The 21,236-nt window shown below is 42.1% G+C and overlaps 1 protein-coding gene across 1 annotated transcript in view; it reads left to right on the top strand.

Annotated features, from left to right (window-relative positions):
- The first annotated feature begins 225 nt into the window (after nt 1-225).
- LOC122805393 (p53 apoptosis effector related to PMP22) overlaps nt 226-21,236 on the top strand; it is a 301,279-nt gene continuing 280,268 nt past the window's right edge. The window contains exon 1 of the mRNA XM_044075500.1: nt 226-764. Within this exon, the coding sequence (XP_043931435.1) occupies nt 572-764 (193 nt within the window). The 5' untranslated portion in view covers nt 226-571. The remainder of the gene's footprint in view (nt 765-21,236) is intronic.

Raw genomic sequence — 21,236 nt, 5'->3', positions numbered from 1 at the left:
ATTTCGAAACTAAACATCTCCAAGTGCGCTATTTCGTTCCTCCGCGTGTTGCCTCTAGTTTAACTTCTCAGCAGGTCGAAGACTGGAAGTAAAAGAGCGGATAATGAGTTAAAACTGTAAGCCCTGCAATAATCACTCCTTTTCTCCCCTCTTGGGTTTATTTAACTTGGAAAGGGGCGTGGCATAGCAGCACTGTTCGGGCATGTGCAGCAGTTCCCTGTCGGTGTGACGCATTCCTGTCCAGTCCCACCTTACCCTTGGGCGAGTCCTCTCTCGCTCTCTGTTCAACAGGTTGTTCGAGTTTTGTTGGAACTGTTGTCAGCTTCTTGGCGGTGTCCCACGCGCATCATCTTTTGTGTAATCCTAGACACTAGGGTGTTTTCAGCTACATGCTTTTGTAGTCTAGTATTTAGATCACACCTTCAAGCGAAGCAGTGTAAAATCGAACTGCTGGGCAGTTAGTTTATCGCTTTCCACTTATTTGTGTGCAGGACTTGTAGATATTCAGAGTGTGCAGCGCTCGCATATAGTCCTAAAGTGTGAAACGGGTTGAAAGAGCTGTGGTAGAAAAATGCTGAAGTGTGGCATTGCATATCCTCGCTGTAAGTGGATCCTGCCCCTGTTGTTACTATGTGCCGTCATTTTTGATATTATTGCATTAGCTGGCTCCGGCTGGGTAGAGTCTAAGCGGCACTATGCCTCCTTGTGGCAGCACTGTCGAGGCAAGAATGATGTGTGGGGCTGCTTTTCACTGATGGACTACGGTAAGTTCAAGTATTTGTTTGTGAACTTTTAATGATATCCCAATACAGTGATACGGAATCCCGAGGTAGGAATGTAGTATATTCTGTAATTGACTACCGTCTTCACGTAAAGTATGATCGGAGTTTTGAAAGTTTTGTTACGGCATCCGGCATGTATTACGTCTTTGTGTTTTTTTTCTTCTTGTTTTTATTGGGACCATCTTTCAGGTGAATGGGACCGTCTAGCAACCCTAACTCTTGTAAGGAGTGGTAATTTTAGGTAACGTCCCGTGCTGATGATATTTATGGTAGGGATCTCTTTTTGTAAGAAAAAAAGATTTATTTCTTAAGGAAATAAAGATGTGCAGAAATAGGTTGCATGCATGCTCTCCAAAAGCTGATCTGAGAAGAGCTGATGAAACTACCTGTAGTTATTATGTGGTGCTGATTCGAGTTAGCTCAACAGTAACTTAGTCTAGTGTGTAAAGTAAGCACGGAAACTCGTAAACACTGTTCACAAATAAGGAATCTGCAATTAAAACACATCGTCTCCCAGCGTCTCGACGAGGAACTGTCCATGGGATATTGAAACTGGACGAATAAACGGCACAAGCTGAAGAGGCAGTCAAAGTACACACATTAAAATTCGGGTTTTGTATTGGAACATTACCCCACCAGGTGCGCAGTAGCAAAGCCCGCCCACTGCTGTTTCCCTGTAATTTCTAGTCTTACTATGACTAAACACGATCTATTAAACGTCACCAAATACAATATGGAAATCAGTGTAGTTGAATCTGCGCGCTGCTGCAAGTGCGTGTTATGTGTTCTGTATAGCAGCACACACCTAAAGTATTTCTAGTCCTCGGAAGGAACGCACATGGCAGATCAATTCACTTGCATTTGTTTTTATCATACCTCTCAAGTGTACCTCATTTGAGGTCTTAAAATGTTCATGTTCCTCAAAGTTCCACATTGAAAGGGTCTGTCACACATTCAGTGTTAGGAATTTTTTAAGTGAAATCCATGGTAATAGAAGTTAATCATATTAATTCATTATTAAGTAAAACCAGCATATTTTAACCATCCTATGACCTTCCTAGCTGAAGTTGTTAGTAAGCCGTATGTGTTCCACATTTTGCCCATTTGTTCCACATTATGAAGGCAAGTGTTCCTCATTTTGGTGATGGAAGGTTGAGAGCTATGTTTTTTTAATTATTACTGTTTCTTAGCTGTTTCACATCCAGTGTTTATTTGTGATGTCACTCCCTGTATGCCAAAGAATTTTACATGTCATTCCGTTTCTAAATGAGTCCTTACTGTTGGTGTGAGTATCTACTCCTTATTTCGGTTAAGGTCATGTTTTGCATGGTCTGCAGATATGTATTTTTCAAAAAGTGAATTTTTTTTTTGTAATGTCTGCTTTTCAGAGACAGTGGATTGCAGTAACTAAGCTAAGATAGGTACAAACCTAGAACCATAACGTTTTAACGTACAGTTGCAGTTAACGGTGACACATACCTCTCAATGTGTTAATGCACAAAATCTGAACAAAGTTTAATATAATGGGGTCAAACTCCCAAATATGGGGATGGAGAGAATTTAAGTACTGCCTTTATAAACTTAGACACTTGCTAGCATGACTAGTTTTATGTAGTGTGCATTTCAGAAGAATGTAAAGACTGAAAGTAAAATATGTGTCATTATTTAGTGACTTCCATGTTCAGTAATTTATCAGAAAACCACACATTTTGTGTTCTTTTCATAAGTACAACAGTATAGTTAAGAAAGGTGGGAGGTGCAGGGGGGCTTGCCCCCCTGCAAAAGCAATTTAAAGCACAAACTTAGGTGGGGTGTAAAGTACTGCATACATACTGCCCTTCTGACCCGCTAATAGTTGAACCTGTCCTTACGTCCCTTAATTAAAGGACACACAATACACAAAATAACTATCTTGGAATGGCCATGTTTCAAGAACGGCAACAAATGGTCACAGATGTAATTTTCAAAATGAATATTCAACAGGTTGCTGGATAAACTGCATGGCTTGTCACTCAGCCATATTTTGCATGCAACCTTACATCGGCTTGCCCTGTCAGTCGTGTACGCCATGCCCATTCCTGTGTGAAATTCGCAGTGGGGTAATGTTCTAATACAAAGCCAGAACTCGATTAGGTGTGTATCATAGCTTCACAGAATGTCCAGCCTCATCATTTTAATCCTTTCCTTTTAAAATTTGTGGTTTTCCGGCAAATCATTCTGACGTCTTCTTCTCCTTTTGGCTTTTTCCAGTTAGGGGTTGCCACAGCAGATCACCTGTCCGCTCGTGATTGGGAGTGGAGTTTTGCAGTGTCTGGTTGCCAGCCTGGCACCCAACCATCGACAGAAGGCACACACACACACACACACACACACACACACACACACACACACACACGCGCACACACACGCACTCATGCCTAGGGCCAATTTAGAGTGTCCAGTGCACCTACAGCATGTCTTTGGAATCTGGTAGGAAACCCACGCAAGCACAGGGAGGACATGCAGACTCCGCACAGATGGCACCTCAGCCAAGGATCGACCAGGAGAACCTCTTGCTGTGAGGCAGCAAAGTCCGATATCATACTCTTCAGAAAATACATAACAATGCAAAATCTGTTATAGTATCAATTTTCTACATTTATATAAGAGCAATATTTAAAAATTGTCCCTATTTTTGGGTCTGTGCCCCCTCCCCCCATTATTTTTGGTTTTGCCAAGAAGTTGAGAGGTATGGCTCTTGACATAATCTGGGTCACCTTTAAAATATTAATGTCATTAACCCGAGAAAGAATAAGAGAGGGTGAATTAACATACATTTTTCTGAAGTAAAAGAAGCCTAATTATTGTGTGAGTGATTCACTCACTATCCTTTCTCCAAAAGTCACTAGTTTTAGCTGGGATTAAGAGGGACAGAGCTAACATTTGAGCCAGTTTTGGGGACATTTCAGAGGTGTGGTGGGCAGTATTTATCCCTTTAGCCTTTGACGTGGCAGTCTTTACATGGGCAAAGGAGCCAACCTTTTCAGCACCAATGTTGTTTCTTAAAGTGGTTTGTTTTCCATGGAAACACCTTCCCTGATTCTCATAGGCTCTCCTAAAACTGAGGCATGTGAAGTGTCATATTTACTTCTGTGAAGTGCATGTTCGCAGAGTGTTTTTTTTTATGTCTCTATTACTGGATTTATACTCCCTCCAGGTTTCAGCGTAATAAGATGTGCTAGAACTCATATAAAAATCAGGAGGGGTAGCTTTAGTCTACCTCAAGTCTTAAACAATGGTGCCCTGCTCCGAGCCCACTCCAGAATTCAGTAATGCTGAAATCTTCATAGCCTTCTTAAAACTTAGTAAAACTAAAGTGTGCATTACAGTTGTTTATATCTCCCTCGTCATAATACTCCTGTACGATGTCAGTATCAACTGACAAAACTTAATCTCTGACTTCTCAGCCAGAAGCATAAATCTTTTTGGATTCACACAATTATTACAATTCCAACTAGAATTCATAAAAGCAACAACTAAGGATCTATTCTTGACTGGATCTCAGTCACAGATCCTAATAAATCAACCAATTACAGTACTCTCCCGGACACATTGTGACCACCTACCTGCATACACTTGCATAAAATGCCCTGTACCCTAACAAACCTTAACAAACTTAGCAATCCAGATTTACAAAACTACAGACTACACAATCGGGCTAAAAAAGGTTATAACTATTGATAAGAAACAGTATTTTATACAGCAACTAACCAACCACAAAAACAACCCCAAAAAGTTCTAGGCTCTCATCTCATCATTACTTCCCCCAGGATCCAAGCAAATCCCCAGCCGATCCACAGACAAATCTCCATCTCAAATTGCAGAAATGTTTAACACTCACTTTATTGAAAGTATAGTTACCTTGGTCAGTGAGAAGAGGAATGAAGGTCAGCAGGACTAAGACAGAATATATGTGTGTGAATGAGAGGAAGGATAGAGGAATGGTGAGGATGCAGGGAGTAGAGTTGGCGAAGGTGAATGAGTTTAAGTACTTGGGATCAACAGTTCAGAGTAATGGTGAGTGTGGAAGAGAGGTGAAGAGAGTACAGGCAGGATGGAGTGGGTGGAGAAGAGTGTCAGGAGTAATTTGTGACAGACTAGTACCAGTAAGAGTGAAAGGGAAGGTCTACAAGAGGGTAGTGAGACCAGCTATGTTATACGGGTTGGAGACAGTGACATTGACAAAAAGGCAGGAGTCAGAGCTTGACGTGGCAGAGTTGAAGATGTTAAGATTTGCACTGGGTGTGACGAGGATGGACAGGATTAGGAATAAGTATATTAGAGGGTCAGCCCAGGTTGGAAGGTTTGGAGACCAAGCCAGAGAGGCAAGATTACGTTGGTTTGGACATGTGCTGAGGAGGGATGCAGAGTATATTGGGAAAAGATGCTAAGGATGAAGCTGCCAGGTAACAGGAAAAGTGGAAGGCCTAAGATAAGGTTTATGGATGTGGTGAGAGAGGATATGCAGGTGGTTGGTGTGACAGAGCAAGATGCAGAGGACAGGAGGAAATGGAACCAGTTGATCTGCTGTGGCGACCCCTAACGGGAGCAGCCGAAAGAAGAAGTTACCTTGGTCAGTGACTCCCCCAAGCCAGCCCTTCAGTCCCAACTCCACAACTAACCTTACCTACCTCTCTCTTAAACCTCACCCAAGTGCAATGCATTCACATCCCTCTCATGTTGGAACATATTAACTACAGCCTCTTGACCTCCAAGCCTCTCACTGCACCCTGTACCCACTAACTACATAATTAACCTACTACAACAAATAAAACCCTGCTCTCTTTCTGCTAACAACTTTCCAGCCAAATACTTGAAAATTGCTGCTGATACCATCGCCTACCCAGTCAGCATTCTTATCAAAAGATCCCTCATAGATCCCCACATCCCCTTTCTCTGGAAAAAAAAATCAGTTATAACTGCATTACACAAAGGGGGAAATCTAATGAATTGTTTAACTACCGCCCTATCACCATCCTGTCTCCTCTCTCCAAGCTCTTAGAAAAATGGGTATACAAACAGCTGCTTGACCATCTTATCTACAGTGAACTACTGTCATCCACCTCACACGGCTCCAGACCAACACATAGTACAACAACTGCAATAATATCCTTCTCGGACACTATTAACAAAGCAAGAGACTCTGGCCAACTAACTTCAGCACTATTTCTTGATTTTTTTCGAAAGCTTTCGATACTGTCTTGCATCCCAAACTCTTGCAGCAATTTTCTTCTATAGGCCTTTCTCCACCCTCTATACAGTGCTTTACTAGCTACCTCTCTGACAGACAACAATGTGTGGCAAGGCTGTGTCTCTCAATATCTAGCCAACCATGTGTAAAATGGCAAGGCTATCTGTCTCAATATCTAGCAAACAAAACAGGAGTTCCACAAGTATACATCCCTGGACCCCTCCTCTTCAAAATCTTTGTAAATTATCACCACACTACCTCTTGTCAAAGTTTCCTAATCCAGTTCGCCGATAACTCAACTCTCATCTCCTCTTCCAACAGCAAAGTACACCAAGGCTTAGACAAATAACCCAAACTGCATTCTCCTTTATCGACTCGTGGCTCAATAACGCACAACTACTACTTAACCCCAATAAAACCAAATTCCTCCTTTTTACACCAAGGATGCTGTGAACTGACTTTAAGTTAAATGACATAGAAAGCTCAGAATGGTCCCCCCAAACCAAAGTATTAGGGGTAACCATAGCCCATAAACTTAACCTTAGACCTTCATATACATAACACTATCAAAAAACACACCACAAACTAGAGATGCTCTTATCACCACAAAAACATCATGGATGCAATCACAACCTACCTGCTCCCCTCCTTACTATATGGAACCCCCATTTTAATCAGCCTTCAGACAACACTGTAAAAAACAAGCTTGAATCCTGCTACAATAAAATCACTAAATTTGCAACAGGTGTACCAAACTATAAACACTACTGTGCTGCTCTTACCCCCCCTCAACTGGCTTGAACTCCTCCAACATCTTAACTACCTACAACTAATAATCGTCCACAAAATTGTCTGTAAACCTGAAGTCTGTCCCATCTTAAATTCAATACTCAAAATCTACATACCTAGATAGTCTCACTGCTCTGAAGGCAAACCGCTACTAACGCTGTATAAACCAAACAAAACTGCTGGACAGTGTCTATACTCCTATTCAGTGGCCAGACTATGGAATACTCTACCCTTAGACATCAGAACTGTCTCCAACTCCTAAGAAATTCAAGCTTAAACAAAAACCAAACCAAGCTGATTCCCATCCCTTTTGTTTACCCTAGTTCAGTTACCCAACTCCTACTTCCTCCCCTCTTGCCTCCTTTTTTATCCACCATCATCTGTAGTGCAACCTCCATTGTACACCACACCACAACTTTTACACAGTAATTCTCACCTTCCTTGCACCATACTCTACCTAATTACCAATTTCCTGTGCTGATGAATAGCCTCCCTTCTTTTTATTGAATCTCTAAACTCACCCCCTCCCCCACTAGCAGGGTTCCTATTAGAAGAGTGAATGCTTAAAATAGTGAACACTCTTCTATCGAACTTGAAAACCCGAAACCGCAAAATGTCAAAGGCACAGAACAGCAATTTTTTCCCAGGGAAAAAAATCTCTGGGCCGTTCTCTGGACTTTTGCTGTTTTCTCCACTGTGGTGCGATCTTGGAATTGGTATATTTAAGTTGGGGGGGTGTGGCGGGCAAAGCCCCCCACTTTATTTTGTTTGTACATTCTTTCTTTCTTTTTTTTTTTCCCTGGGAAAAAAATCGCTGATCTCAGCCTTCGACATTTTAAAGTTTCGGGTTTTTCAGTTCGATAGAAGAGTGTTCGCTATTTTAAGCATTCGCTCTTCTAATATGGACCCCATTAGCAACCTTCACCAACCTTTTTCTCCTATTCCAACTGTGCTACTTTGGTAGTACTATTAATATTATACTCAAATGATCTGACAATCGTACCGTCTTTTACTATTGCTAACATTTCTATTTATGCAGTCCTTCCATGGTGCAGCTGTGCCTCCTATGAAAAATATCCTGCCATGTATTGTTAAACTTCCTTTGTAAAATGTACGTATGATTTGTTAATCTTCTTATGTAAAAATGTATGTGTATGGCTTTTTTGGATCATGTGTAAATTTGGATTTTCTTTTCTGTTTTATTTCTGCTGTTAAACAGGTAAATATTATATTTCTTTTTTCTTTGTAATGAGCTTTTCTCTTGGGCCTCTGCTGAAAATGGGTTTCTTACCCAATCGGACTTCCCTGGTAAGCAAATGTCAAATAAATAATAAATAGTGCATTTTCTAACATATTGCGCATGTAGTGATTCCTAAATAAATAAACTTCATATGTCCACAGTTTCTTTTGACAGTAAAGTATAAAACACCTCCATTTTACCTTTTTTGTCAGGTTCTTCTTCATCTCCAGCAAGTCTTGTTTTTATTTCTATACCAAGGTCTGTTTTGTCCACATTTACTAGTAGCCTTCCAATAGACCTTCCTAATATTCTCTGTTCTGTACTGTCTTTGTAAAGCATCCATACTATCTTCTTAGTTGCCCCCTAGGTAATCCTGCTATTCACAGCGGGTGAAGAACTGATCGAATGGGGGGTGACTGCTTTTGCTTATGTGAGTAATCCTTTAGTTAGAATTGCTGTCCTTCTCTCACTGTTACTGTGAAGAATAGTTTTTTTTTTGTAACTCAGGACAGTGACCTGTCAAAACGGAATAGCAAAAACTGTTGAAACGAAGTAAAAAAAACACACCGAGTCACAGGAAAATAAAGTAAGCGCTTTCGTTTACTTATATTAGCAAACTTCATGAAGTTTGCTAATATAAGTAAACGAAAGCGTTTACTTTATTTTCCTGTGACTCAGTGTGGTTTTTCACTTCGTTTCAACAGTTTTTGGCTTGTGTTTTCATTTGACTTGGTTTTTTAAAAAGGAATAGCAGACATTGTTAAAAATGGTGTTTGCTTTTTGGGGAATGACTACCTGTCTAATAAAATAAAGCTCCAATGGCCTTTTATAGCATGGATAGAAGCATTAGCACAACCTACTCTCCATATCCCAGCATGGCTTTAGACATTCCCATAACATCACAACAGCACTACTATCATTCCCCAACCTAGTTAACCACCACAGAAACAAGGGTCTATTTGTTTCTTCCATATTCTTAGACTTATCAAAAGCCTTTGACATGGTAAACCACAGTCTGCTTCTTGATACCCTATCCACCCTAAATATAAGTCCCTCCTCTATATCATGGTTCAGCAGCTACTTATCTGCCCGTCAGCAAGCAGTCCTATGGCAGGACCAGTTGTCCCCCCTGTTACCAGAAACCATAGGAGCCCCTCAAGGATCCATCCTTGGCCCATTGCTGTTCTCTCTGTTTAAAAATCAGATTTCTTCATCCTCTCCCACTGCCTCAATAGTACAATATGCATATGACACTACCCTCATATGTGCTGCCCCTACCCTTAGTGAACTGCAAACCCTTATCCAAAATAAATTCACCCTAACCGAAACTTGGTTCACTAACATCAAACTTCTCCTAACCCCCCCCCCCCCCCCAAAAAAAAAACCTAATTCTTTTCAGTCCTGGCAGAGCTCCTTCCCTAAATTAATAATTTCACCATTAGCTCCAAAGAAAACATTCAAATCAGTACAACCACACACACTAAACTGCTAGGTGTAGAAATAGACAATAACCTGAGGTTCGACATCCACATAGCACAAACCATTAAGAAAGTTAATAAAAAAACTTTATCTCCTCTACAGGAACAAACAGTTTATGGCAAAACGCACCAAAGTAACCATTGCAAGGACTCATCTTCTATCCACCCTCCTCTATGCCTCTCCCATCTTGACCAATCTCCGCCAAACTGATCTAAATAAAATGGAATCTTGCTAGAACAAGATTGCCAAGTTTGCTACTAAAGCCTCATATAGGTCTCACCACTGTCTATCCCTTAAGCAACTCAACTGGATTGAGTTGCCTCATAAACTTCTACTCAATCAACTCTCAGTAGCGCACAAGCTCTACTACCTTCCTGAGAACTCCAGCACTTCAGCACCTAATTCAGCCCCACATTTCCTCTAGACCCTTAAGATCTAGTAACCAGAACCTCGTAACTGTCATCAAACATAAAAACGAAACTGGTAAGTCCCTCTTTGCTGACACCATTGCCAAAACCTGGAACACACTGTCAAGCCAAATAACTTCTGCCACCTCCTTTAGTCAATTAAAAAAACTCCTGAAAACCCATTATGCTCATGCCATTCACCAGGCTAATCCATACCAAGAGAATTTGTCAGGGTACAGCTCTGTATAAACAGTTTCTCCCCTGAAAGCTTCCAAATCCATATACATTTACCTTACAAAACTTATAACTGCAAAAGAAAAAAAGTGTACCTCTGATTGTCTACTGTAAGAAATGTTAATCACTAGCATGATGTCTTGTTGTGTATATACGCCATATGTATGTATGTTGTACTACTTTTTACTCTCATGTAATGTAATGTGGAACTTTTCTCCCCGGGCCTCTGCTGAAAATGGACCTGTGTCCAGTCGGACTTTCCCGGTAAACAAATGTAAAATAAAATTAAATAAATAAAAAATTAGGGACATGGTGGTGCGCAGCTGTTTTCAGAGACTTGTTTAACATGCATTTGTTAATTGGGAAATTCCGTGTGGAATTTTGGAGTTAAAAATCCTTTAAAGGTGGGTGGGGGGGAAGTTACCTAGTGAAATAATATCGGGATGTTTTGTTACACAATCATTTAACAGCAGGACTGAGTCCATAAGGAATGTTCATTAGATAAACATTTTAACATGAGGTCCTGGCCCCAGTGAACTAATGGAATAAGGTCTTGGCCTCCTAAGCCTGAGATTGTGGATTCTAGTCCCATATGGGGTGAAATAATCTTGATATAAGTAAAACTTTTTTGGGGGGTTGAGAGTTGACATAATGGTTAAGGTGTTCACGTCACAGACACAAAGTACAGGGTTTGATTCTCACCTTTGAAGGGAAATTGATTAGGCCTAAAATGGCCTGCAAGGGCAGCTAACCTAGTATCAACCTATGAATCTCTAAGAAAAGATGATTCTGTGCTGGGTGGCACAGTGGTGCAGTATTTAGTGTTCCTCACAGCATGAGGTTCAGTTCTTGGCTGGGAAGCCTTATCTTCAGTGTCTGCATGCCCTCTCTGTGTTTGTGTGGGTTTCCTACCACATTCCAAAGACTGGTAGTAGATGGATTTGGCCATAGATGTGTGTATGCGTGTGAGTGTGTGGTATGGAAGCACAGCTGTGGCAGGGCTAGCCACCTGGTGGTGTGAACCTTGGCTCTAGATGATTGTCACTGTTGAAGTGCCTCCCCCACCTCATGTGCAAAAATAAGAATGGTAATGGATGTAAGGATTCTGTGATAGTACTGCCCTTGATACTTCACAGAAATTTGTATAACATTACTTTACAGCATTAGGTATGGAACCACAGGGTTCGGTCTTGGGTCCTCTCCTGTTTGGTATCTACTTCTCTGAAGTCCAGGCCAACACAGAGGGTCTCTGGCTGACAAAGTTTGCAGATGATTGCAAGTTGGGAGCTATTATTACCTCCCCAAGTGATGTTGTCATTCTACAGAAAGGCCTCACTGAGACCAACGACTGGTGTCAATGCCAAAAAATGTCATCATCCCCTCCGGGAAAAACCCAGTTCTCATGAACTACCACATCGATGGTAGTCCACTGAACACAGAAGGTGTTATAAGAGATCTGGGAACACAGGTTGACAGCAGCCTCTGTTTTGACCACCACATTGCCACTGTGGTCAGAAAGTCCTTCTGTGTGGCACATCTCATTACTAAGGGTTTTGCATCCAGTAAGAAAGAGGTCATTGTCTTCCTCTACTCTTCCCTCATTAGGCCACTCATAGAGTACAATGCCCCATTTGGCATGTACCTCCCTAGACACCTGCAACAACTGGAGAGGCCACAAAAGTACCTCACAGAGAGGATCCTAGGCCTTAAACACTTGACTCCCAACTATTCTCTGTCTCATGTCACCTACTTAGAGGCAATCTCTGTTTTACATACAAAGCCATGTCTGATCCAGCTCTGTTAGAAATGCTACATCTAAAGAAATCCCAGTCCCTCTGCACCACACTCTCCAGTGACCTCAACCTCATTGCCACAATCAGCAGAATGTGCTGGAGGGACAGGTTCATAACCCTGAGACTGCCCTTGCTATGGAATAGACTTCCCATACATATCAAACAGAGCACCACACTGGCCCTCTTTAAGAGAAACCTTGATGAGTGGATGGGAAATAAAATTCACCCCGGGGATCACTCCAGTGGCTCTACTTGACAGAGGCACTGGGAACTAAGGTCGGATGGCACTATGTCAGGGTAATCCTATGGGCTAGGTTTGTAAAGGCTCCAGGGCCATTAGCCTAGTACACAACTATGAACCTATGAACTAGTGCAGCATAATAAATTTACTAGTGGATTCTGCTTCAACAGTTATCATTTTTAAGTGTCAGTAAACAATATGGTGTGATACCTAGCTACTGGTTAATAGCTGCTTAAACCACTGTTACTGTTCCTGCATAATTACAGATGACCCATAGAGCTTCGCTCTGAAGGTTGTTAGATGTTTGCCTGCCTAGGAACACCTCAGGGTTGCTTAATTGTGTGATTCTCTACTGTCTCCTGTAGTTTTACCTTGCAGTGAATACATTGTGTTAACTGTGAAGGCCCTCTGGACTGGGAATGCTCTTGCAGGCTGTCCCTAGGTTAAAAAAATGTGACATTGTACTAATCAGTGGGATTCATTTGCAGTACACATAATGAGCAGGGTCCAAAAGAAGCACTAACTACTGCATCTCTTTCTCTCACACACACACAGATGCATGTGTTGTAATAGAATGTAATATTTTTGTATCAGTTCATATAATCTATCACCAGAATAATCAAAATAAAGTACAAGCTTGCACATCAGGCAGTCGGACCCCTCTCAACTGTCCCTGTTTTGGAGGAACATGCCTATTTTCAGACCTGATTTACCCCTGCACACGATGTGTCTGTTTTTTGGGGTTATACTTCTGCATTTCCCGGCGTGATTTACCCCATTCAGACAATTTTCTAAATTCCCCTCTTCACGTGTGATTTTTGAAGCTGTATACAGAAAACCACACTACGTGACCAACATACAGTAAACTGTCCGTTAACTGAAGCGCAAGTAACCAGAAAAAAAAAAAAGAAATACAGTACAATTTTCATGTGTTGCACTTTGTTTTCTGCCTCTGCAGAAACATACCTTATGTTTTCAGAGTTTAAGTCATACCAAACAAACAGTATAGGGTACAGTATTAGTCAGGCGTGTTGTAATAGTTACGCTCAAGCAATCAGAAACTACAGTTAACCAGCATCTACCAATCCCCATGAGTGCTGGTTAACAGAGAGTTTACTGTACCAGTGGCACCAGTAATGTACAGAAAGAGAACACACACGTCATCTCCCCTTTTCAGAAGCAAAAATAAATGACTGTGTGGTAGAATATTGCAGTACATTAGTCTATGGACTTTACACTGTCTCTTTGACAATATGCTTATATTTTTCCAGCTTTTTTGTCACTCACAGCTGGTGAATCTGAGACAACCCTCTCCTCCTCCCAACAAATTCCAACACATGTGAGAGATGCAACCATATAGCCAAACTGGAGGCTAAGTTCTCTCAACTCCAGTACTGGCATAACCAGTCAGGAGGAGAAGGAAACCACACTCACTACAATTCCAGCCTCACATAGACCTACCATGACAGCAAACCAAACACATAATCACACAAAAACATACTCGGAGGCTCTAAATAAAGATCTGCCCAAGCAGCAGAGACCTCCAAAGCAGACACCCAAGCAACAGCTACCCCAAAACAAAACACGTGCAACACATATCTCACAAAGCCAGTGTGCCGAACAGTCACAGCCCTTAAGACTAAACAACACACCTGATACACTTGTAATAGGTGACTCTATTGTCAGGCACACTGACGTCCCACTCACCAGGCTGAACAAGGAGAGGGTCACGGTGAGCAGCCTGTCGGGCGCTAGGATCCGCCACATAAAACAAGCACTCAGGTCACTCCAAGGCAAGTACAAATATGACTCTGTCATTGTCCATGCTGGTGTGAATGACCTGAGACGTACCTCCCTGGACTACATGAAAAGAGACATAGAGGAGCTCTCTGAGCATGTAGCCCAGGCCGGTATGACCCTGACCTTGAGTAGCATCTTACCCTCACCAAGAATGATGCCACAATATGAAGACAAGATGATCAATTTCAACAATTGGCTTAAGTACTGGTGTCATTGAAAGGGGATCCAATGCCTGTCGGCTTGGGATGATATGCTCGACAAGCCATGATGCTTCGCTAGGGACGGCTTGCACCTGTCACCCCTGGGCTTTCGGATATTGGGAAAGGCTCTTGCTACCCCCATAGTGCCTTTTTAGGCAAGGCTCAAAAGACAAACCCACCTCCATAGGTATCACAAGGGATAAGAAACTAAGAGTAATGCTACTCAACGCCAGAAGTCTAAACCTCAAGATGCACGCACTCGAAACTCTCCTTAGCATGGAGAAAATAGATATCTGTGCAGTTAACAGAAACCTGGTTCAAGGCTCCCGAGAGCACCCCAGCACTACCAGGTTATACCTCATACCATGCTTTTTGGCCCCAAAACTTGGACCGAACCACAAAAGGAGGGGGAGTATCAATATTCGTCAAAGATACCCACACCTCCAGGTTGGTGGCAAAGCACGAAGCATCAGAGACTATCCATGTGCAACTAACAGTGGGTAAAACTGCCTTCCAGTTTATAGCCTGCTACAGACCACCCTCCCAAACCCAGGAACCCAACTCGGCCTTCCTGAGAACACTGGAAAATATGAAGGTCTCTCCAAACACCATTGTATTGGGCGACTTCAACTACCCAAACATAGACTGGGAGCATTACTGTAGCTCAACACCCTAGCCCAAAGGTTTCTAGAATTTATAAACTCAAATGCTATGGAACAACTTGTTACCACTCCCACAAGAGGGGAAAATGTACTGGACCTGATCATCACCAACATGGGGACTCTATGCTCCAGACCAGAAGTGTATCCCTCATTGGTAAGATCAGACCATAAACTAATCTCACTGGATATTCACATCCCGACCCCACCCCCTGCCCAGAAAACCACAGTGAAAAACGTCTCTAAAGCAAATTTCACACTCCTCAAAACCGAGGTGGAATCCTTCAAAGCCCCCAGGCCTGTGGAAAATATGGCCCAGACTGCAGAATCCTTTATAAACGCATTCTATGAACACCTTCAGGAATGCATGGATCATGCGATCCCAAATAAAACCAAGACCCAATCCTCCAAAGGCAGACGTCCTGTCTGGTGGACCCCAGCCATAAACAAACTATACAATAGAAGGAGGAAGCTACTAAATGATAGAGCAAAATCCCAAAAAGGGAAGGCATCACTGATCAGTATTAGCAAAAAACTACTGGCACTCATAAAATTGTCTAAGGCCAGCTTCGAGAAAAAAATTGCACAGGACACTAAGGATAATCACAAGGCTTTCTTTAGGTATGTTAGGAACCTGGGTGGTAATTCCCAGATATGCTCAGAATTAGTCCAAAATGACAAAAAATACACCGAACCCACAGACATTGCCAACATCCTAGCTGACAGGTTCAGTGCAAACTTCTCCCCCCCTCCTCACCAAAAGGGCAAATATCTATCCCAGCAGAGTGCTGCCCCCCTGACATCTCAGATGCTCAGGTAAGAGCCGCCCTCTCCATAGCAAAAAACACAGCATCAATGGGACCAGACGGTGTCCCGGGCTGCGTCCTACATGAACTCCAAGAAGAGCTAAACCCAAACATAAAACTACTGTTCAGTCTCAGCCTTACTACAGGATATGTGCCCAAAGAGTGGCGTACAGCAACAGTGGTCCCTCTCCATAAAGGTGGTGCCTCAACAGATCCTGGAAACTATCCCCCATAAGCCTGACTAGCTTGGTCTGCAAAGCTATGGAAAGGATCATCATGGACCTCATAAATAAAGATATTGGGGACCTACAGACACTGGATCCTACTAAGATTGGCTTTGTTAAGGGCAGATCCTGCCTCTTAAAACCTGGTTGATTTCTTTGAAACAGTCACCAAGGCCATTGACGAGGGGAAGGTGGTCCACACAGCCTACCTGGACCTCGCAAAAGCCTTCAATACAATACCCCACTCGGGCATTATAGATAAGCTCACCAGCTTAAATATAAACCCTTATGTCACTAGATGGATTGCAAACTGGCTCAAGGACAGAACCCACATGGTTAGAATTGCTGGAGCCATGTCAGACTCCAAACCAGTTACAAGTGGTGTCCCACAAGGCTCAGTCCTGGGACCTCTCTTGTTCGGTATATATTTCTCGGAGGTACAGGCCAACATGGAAGGACTGTGGCTGACCAAGTTCGCAGATGACTGCAAACTGGGTGCCATAATCGACTCTCCAGCCGACACAAGCATCCTCCAAAAGGGCCTCATAGAAACAGACAACTGGTGCCAGAGCCATGGCCTCAAGCTAAATGCCAACAAGTGTATAGTCATCCCCTTTGGCAAAAACAAAGTGCCCACAAATTACCACATAGGTGGTAATCCATTAAGTACAGAAGAAGTAATTAGGGACCTGGGGACCCAAGTTGATAGCAATTTCTCATTTGACAACCACGTGGCCAAAGTGGTTAGAAAAACATTTTATATAGCCCACCTAATCATGAAGGGATTCACATCTAGATCAGGGGAGGTCATCGTGCCTCTTTACTCATCCCTCATCAGGCCCATAATTGAGTACAATGTCCCTTTTGGGATGTACCTTACCAGACACCTGCAGCAACTGGAAAGACCCCAAAAGTACCTCACCAAGAGGATCAAAGGGCTCAAACAGATGCCATATGTTGCCCGGTTAAAGAAACTCCAGTTCTACTCAGTGGCATACTGCCTGTTCAGAGACTATCTGTGCCTGACGTATAAAGCCATGTCCAACCCGGAATTAATGGACATGCTGCACCTCAGAAAATCCAAATCCCATCGAGCTAGCGCTCGAGAGACTTGAACCTCAGCACTGAAATAAATAGGACATGCTGAAGGGACAGATTCTTAACCCAGAGGCTCCCTTCACTCTGGAATAAAATCCCAGTCCAGGTTAGGCAGAGTCCCTCATTGACTGTCTTCAAGAGGAATCTTGATGAGTGGATGGGTGATCGTAGGTTTACCCCGGGTATCACTTCTGTGTCACTGTTAGACAGAGGCACAGTATACTAACCTCGAAAAAGGGCATAGCAAAATAAATTTAAAATGGGTGGCGAAAGCCAAACACATTCTGGCTAGGCTTATAAATGCCCTAGGGCAGATAGCCTAGTATGAACCTATGAACCTATAAGCAGTGTCTCATATTCCTACTGTAAGGGGGAAGGGTTATGTTCTGTTTGGTGGTCAGATTTTATGCTAATTATGTCCAGAGTTTTTGGCTGGATATTCTTTGTTTTTAAGGTCCTTTGTACCTATTTCAATGTCGGCAGGTTGAGAGGTATAATCAGATGTTTAAGGTAAGCATTGGGAACTGTAGTGGGAAATGCACAGTTTGTGCATATTTACAATAACAAAGATTTTGCATATTTTTTATAATTGCTTGGGTATAATGGTTCAACGTTGCTCGGGTAATAGTTGGCCAGTTTAATCCTCAGTTTGGAAAGAATGTACTTTTTAAGTCACCACTATAAAGAGGGAATGAAGTAAAAGATTAATTTTCATTTTGTTTTGAAAGGATAGTTTAGGCACTGGGCTTACGTTTTTGTATGTCACTGGTCATTTTGTTTCTGAATTACGAGTGCAGCTATATTAAATGCTGTCAGGTATTGGGTAGAGTAATTTATGAACTCGTAGAAATTAGCTTATTGCAGACTTTGTGTCTTAGTGGAACCTTTTTCTATAGAGACTTTTATAACTTGTATGAAGAGTATTTTCTACTGGAGGTTTGGTGTTAAGGATCGTTATCAGAAGCATAAGTTTTTGATAACTTTGAACCATTAGGAATATAGGATGTTCAAAAGTTAAGGCTGCGTCTATAATAATGTCCGTAATACCTAGTGAACTGTTATCCTTAGGAATGGGTTTACCTCTAAGGCAGGTCTAATTTAATTGTATGTTTATAAAGGACAATTGCTTTTATTTCCTTAACCCTGGTGTCCGGCTTAAACAATGTTGGTGCTTAGATTCAGTGTTGCTTATGTAGGAAACTAGTGCATTGGAGTATCAAATTGCCATCAATGCCATAGGTGTCTTATATTTGATCAGTATACATGAGGAACACTGCGTTATATTTGGGGGCACTTTGTACTGTGATAGTCTGAGTTTTGTAACATAGGGACATGTTTGACGCGTTGTAGCATGTTCCACTGTTCATTTCAGAACCAACTGCACATGGGGGGGGGGGATAGCTGACAGTGTTACAATTTTTTGAGAAATCCAGAATTGTTCTGAGTTGTGTCGGTAAACCACTCTGTGTGCCTGTCTAAAGAAGGGGGTAGAGCAGCAAACCAGGCCTAGAGTTTAACATTACTTCTCTGTCTGTGTTTTTCTTTCAGGTAGCTGCTGCCAGATTAAAACTTTTCTGTATTACATGGACTGAATCATTGAATTAGATAATTTTTTTTTGCAAGCAGTTAGTAGGCTGCTTAAGTTTTGGGGAGGATAACTTAAAGATAAGTCAGATGTTGGGTGTAGATTAAAGTGAAGTAGCACGGACGGAGTAGATAGAACTGAGTGTTCCTAACTTGCTATCATAGGAAGTTAATAGGCCATTGGCCCTGAGGCCCTTACAAGCCTAGCCAAGAATTTAGTCCATGTTCTGACAAGTCAGCACCTGATGTCCCTGTTCAGCAGGGACACGGGTGGAATCCCAGGGGTGTATTTTCTGTTCCCTATCCAGTTATCCAAGTTGCGCTTAAAAAGGGTTAATGAAGTACTCTGCTTGATGTAGAGAGGGAGTCTGTTCCACAGAAGGGGGAGTCTCTGGGGCACGAATCTATCCTGCCAACAAAAAGTCCTATTGATGTCACAGACCAGGTTGAAGTTGCACGTGCGGGTTACATGAGTGGAACTTGACTTGCAGATTTGCAGTAGTCCCAACAAGGCAGACTGGGAGATTGCTTTGTATGCTAGACAAGAGGCCACCTCTGAGGAGTTTTTGTGAGACTCCGTAGAGGGACTGTGTAGGGTAGATGTTTGAGGCCCTTGATCCTCCTGGTGAGGAACCTCTGTGGTGTGTCCAGCTGCTGCATGTGCTTTGTGAGGTACATGCCGAAAGGGTCATTGTGTTCAATAATGGGTCTTATAAGGGAAGAATACAGGGATGTTATGACCTTCTTGTCGCTTGATGAGATACGCTTACTAATGAGGTGGGCCATGTACAGTGGATATAAAATGTTTACATACCCCTGTTAAAATGCCAGGTTTTTGTGATATAAAAAAATGAGACCACAACAAATAATTTCAAAACTTTTCCCACCTTTATAACCTGTACAATTCAATTGAAAAACAAACAAATCTGTTGGAGAAAAAATATAAAAAATAAAAAACGTACAGTAAGCTGGTTGCATAAGGTGCACACCCTTAAACTAATACTTTGTTGAAGCACTTTTTGATTTAATTACAGCATTCATTCTTCTTGTGTACACACCTGGCATCAATTAAAGAGACTCTGATTAACCCCAAATAAAGTTCAGCTGTCCCAGTAGGATTTTCCTGACATTTAGTCGGTTGTCTGCTACAGCAAAAACCATGGTTCGCAGAGAGCTTACAAAGCATTAAAGGAATCTCATTGTTGAAAGGTATCCGTCAGGAGAAGAGTAGAAAAAATTTCCACAGCATTGGATATACCATGGAACACAGTGAAGACGGTCATCAAAAAGTGACGAAAATATGGGACAACAGTGACGTTGCAGATAACTGGACGTCCCTCCAAAATTGATGAAAACTGGTCTAGGAGGCTGCCAAGAGACCTACAGCAACTTTGAAGAAGCTGCAGGAATTTCTGGCAGGTACTGGTTGTGTACTACATGTGACAACAATCTCCCGTATTCTCCATATGTCTGGGCTATGGGGAGGGTTGCAGGACAGAAGCCTTTTCTTACAGAGAAAAACCTCCAGGCCTGGCTAAAATTTGCAAAACAATACATCATCTCCCAAAAGCATGTGGGAAAATGTGTTATGGTCTGATGAGACCAAGGTAGAACTTTTTGGCCACAGTACCAAAAGGTACGTTTGGAGCAAAAACAACACTTTGCATCACCAGAAGAACACCATCCCCCTGTTAAGCATGGTGGTGGCAGTATCATGCTTTGGGGTTACTTTTCTTCAACTGGAACTTGGACGTTAGTAAAGGTGGAGGGAATTATGAACTGTTCCAAATACCAGTCATTTTTGGCCCAAAACCTTCTGGCGTATGCTAGAACGCTGAAGATGAAGAGGAATTTCACCTTTTCAACACGACAATGACCCCAAGCATACATCCAAATCAACAAAAGAATGGCTTCACCAGAAGAAAATTTAAAGTTTTGGAATGGCCCAGCCAGAGCCCAGACCTAAATCCAATAGAAAATCTGTGGGGTGACCTGAAGAGGGCTGTGCACAAGAGATGCTTCACAATCTGACAGATTTGGAGCACTTTTGCAAGGAAGAGTGGGCAAATATTGCCAAGTCATGATGTGCCATGCTGATAAGACTCCTACCCAAGAAGACTGAATGTTGTAATTAAATCAAAAGGTGCGTCAACAAAGTATTAGTTTAAGGGTGTGCACACTTATGCAACCAGCTTATTGTATGTTTATTTTTTATATTTTTCCCCTAACAGATTTGTTTGTTTTTCAATTGAATTGTACAGGTTATAGGTCACATTAAAGGTGGGAAAAGTTTTGAAATGATTTATTGTAGTCTCATTTTTTTTTTTTATATCACAAAAACCTGCCATTTTAACAGTGGTGTGTAAACTTTTTATATCCACTGTAGAAAGCTTTCCGTTCTGCAGAGGCAACTTGGTGGTCAAAAGTCAGTTTGCTGTCAACCTGGGTACCCAGGTCCTTCACGACTGATTGCTTGCTTAGGATCTTGTTATTAATGTGATAATTTGCGAGGACTTCTCTCCCCAAAGGGGATGATGATGCATTTTTTGGCATTCAGTTTGAGGCCATGTTTCTGGCACCATTTTATTTGTTTGGATGAAACCCTCCTTGGAGGATGCCCACATCACTAGGGGAATTGATGACAGCACCCAGCTTGCAGTTATCTGCAAA

The sequence above is a fragment of the Protopterus annectens genome, chromosome 1.part1 (assembly GCF_019279795.1).
Source record: "Protopterus annectens isolate FY-2018-M chromosome 1.part1, PAN1.0, whole genome shotgun sequence".
Classification (NCBI taxonomy): Eukaryota; Metazoa; Chordata; order Ceratodontiformes; family Protopteridae; genus Protopterus; species Protopterus annectens.
Note: the sequence above shows the minus strand (reverse complement) of the source record. Positions and strands in the feature narration are given on the sequence as shown.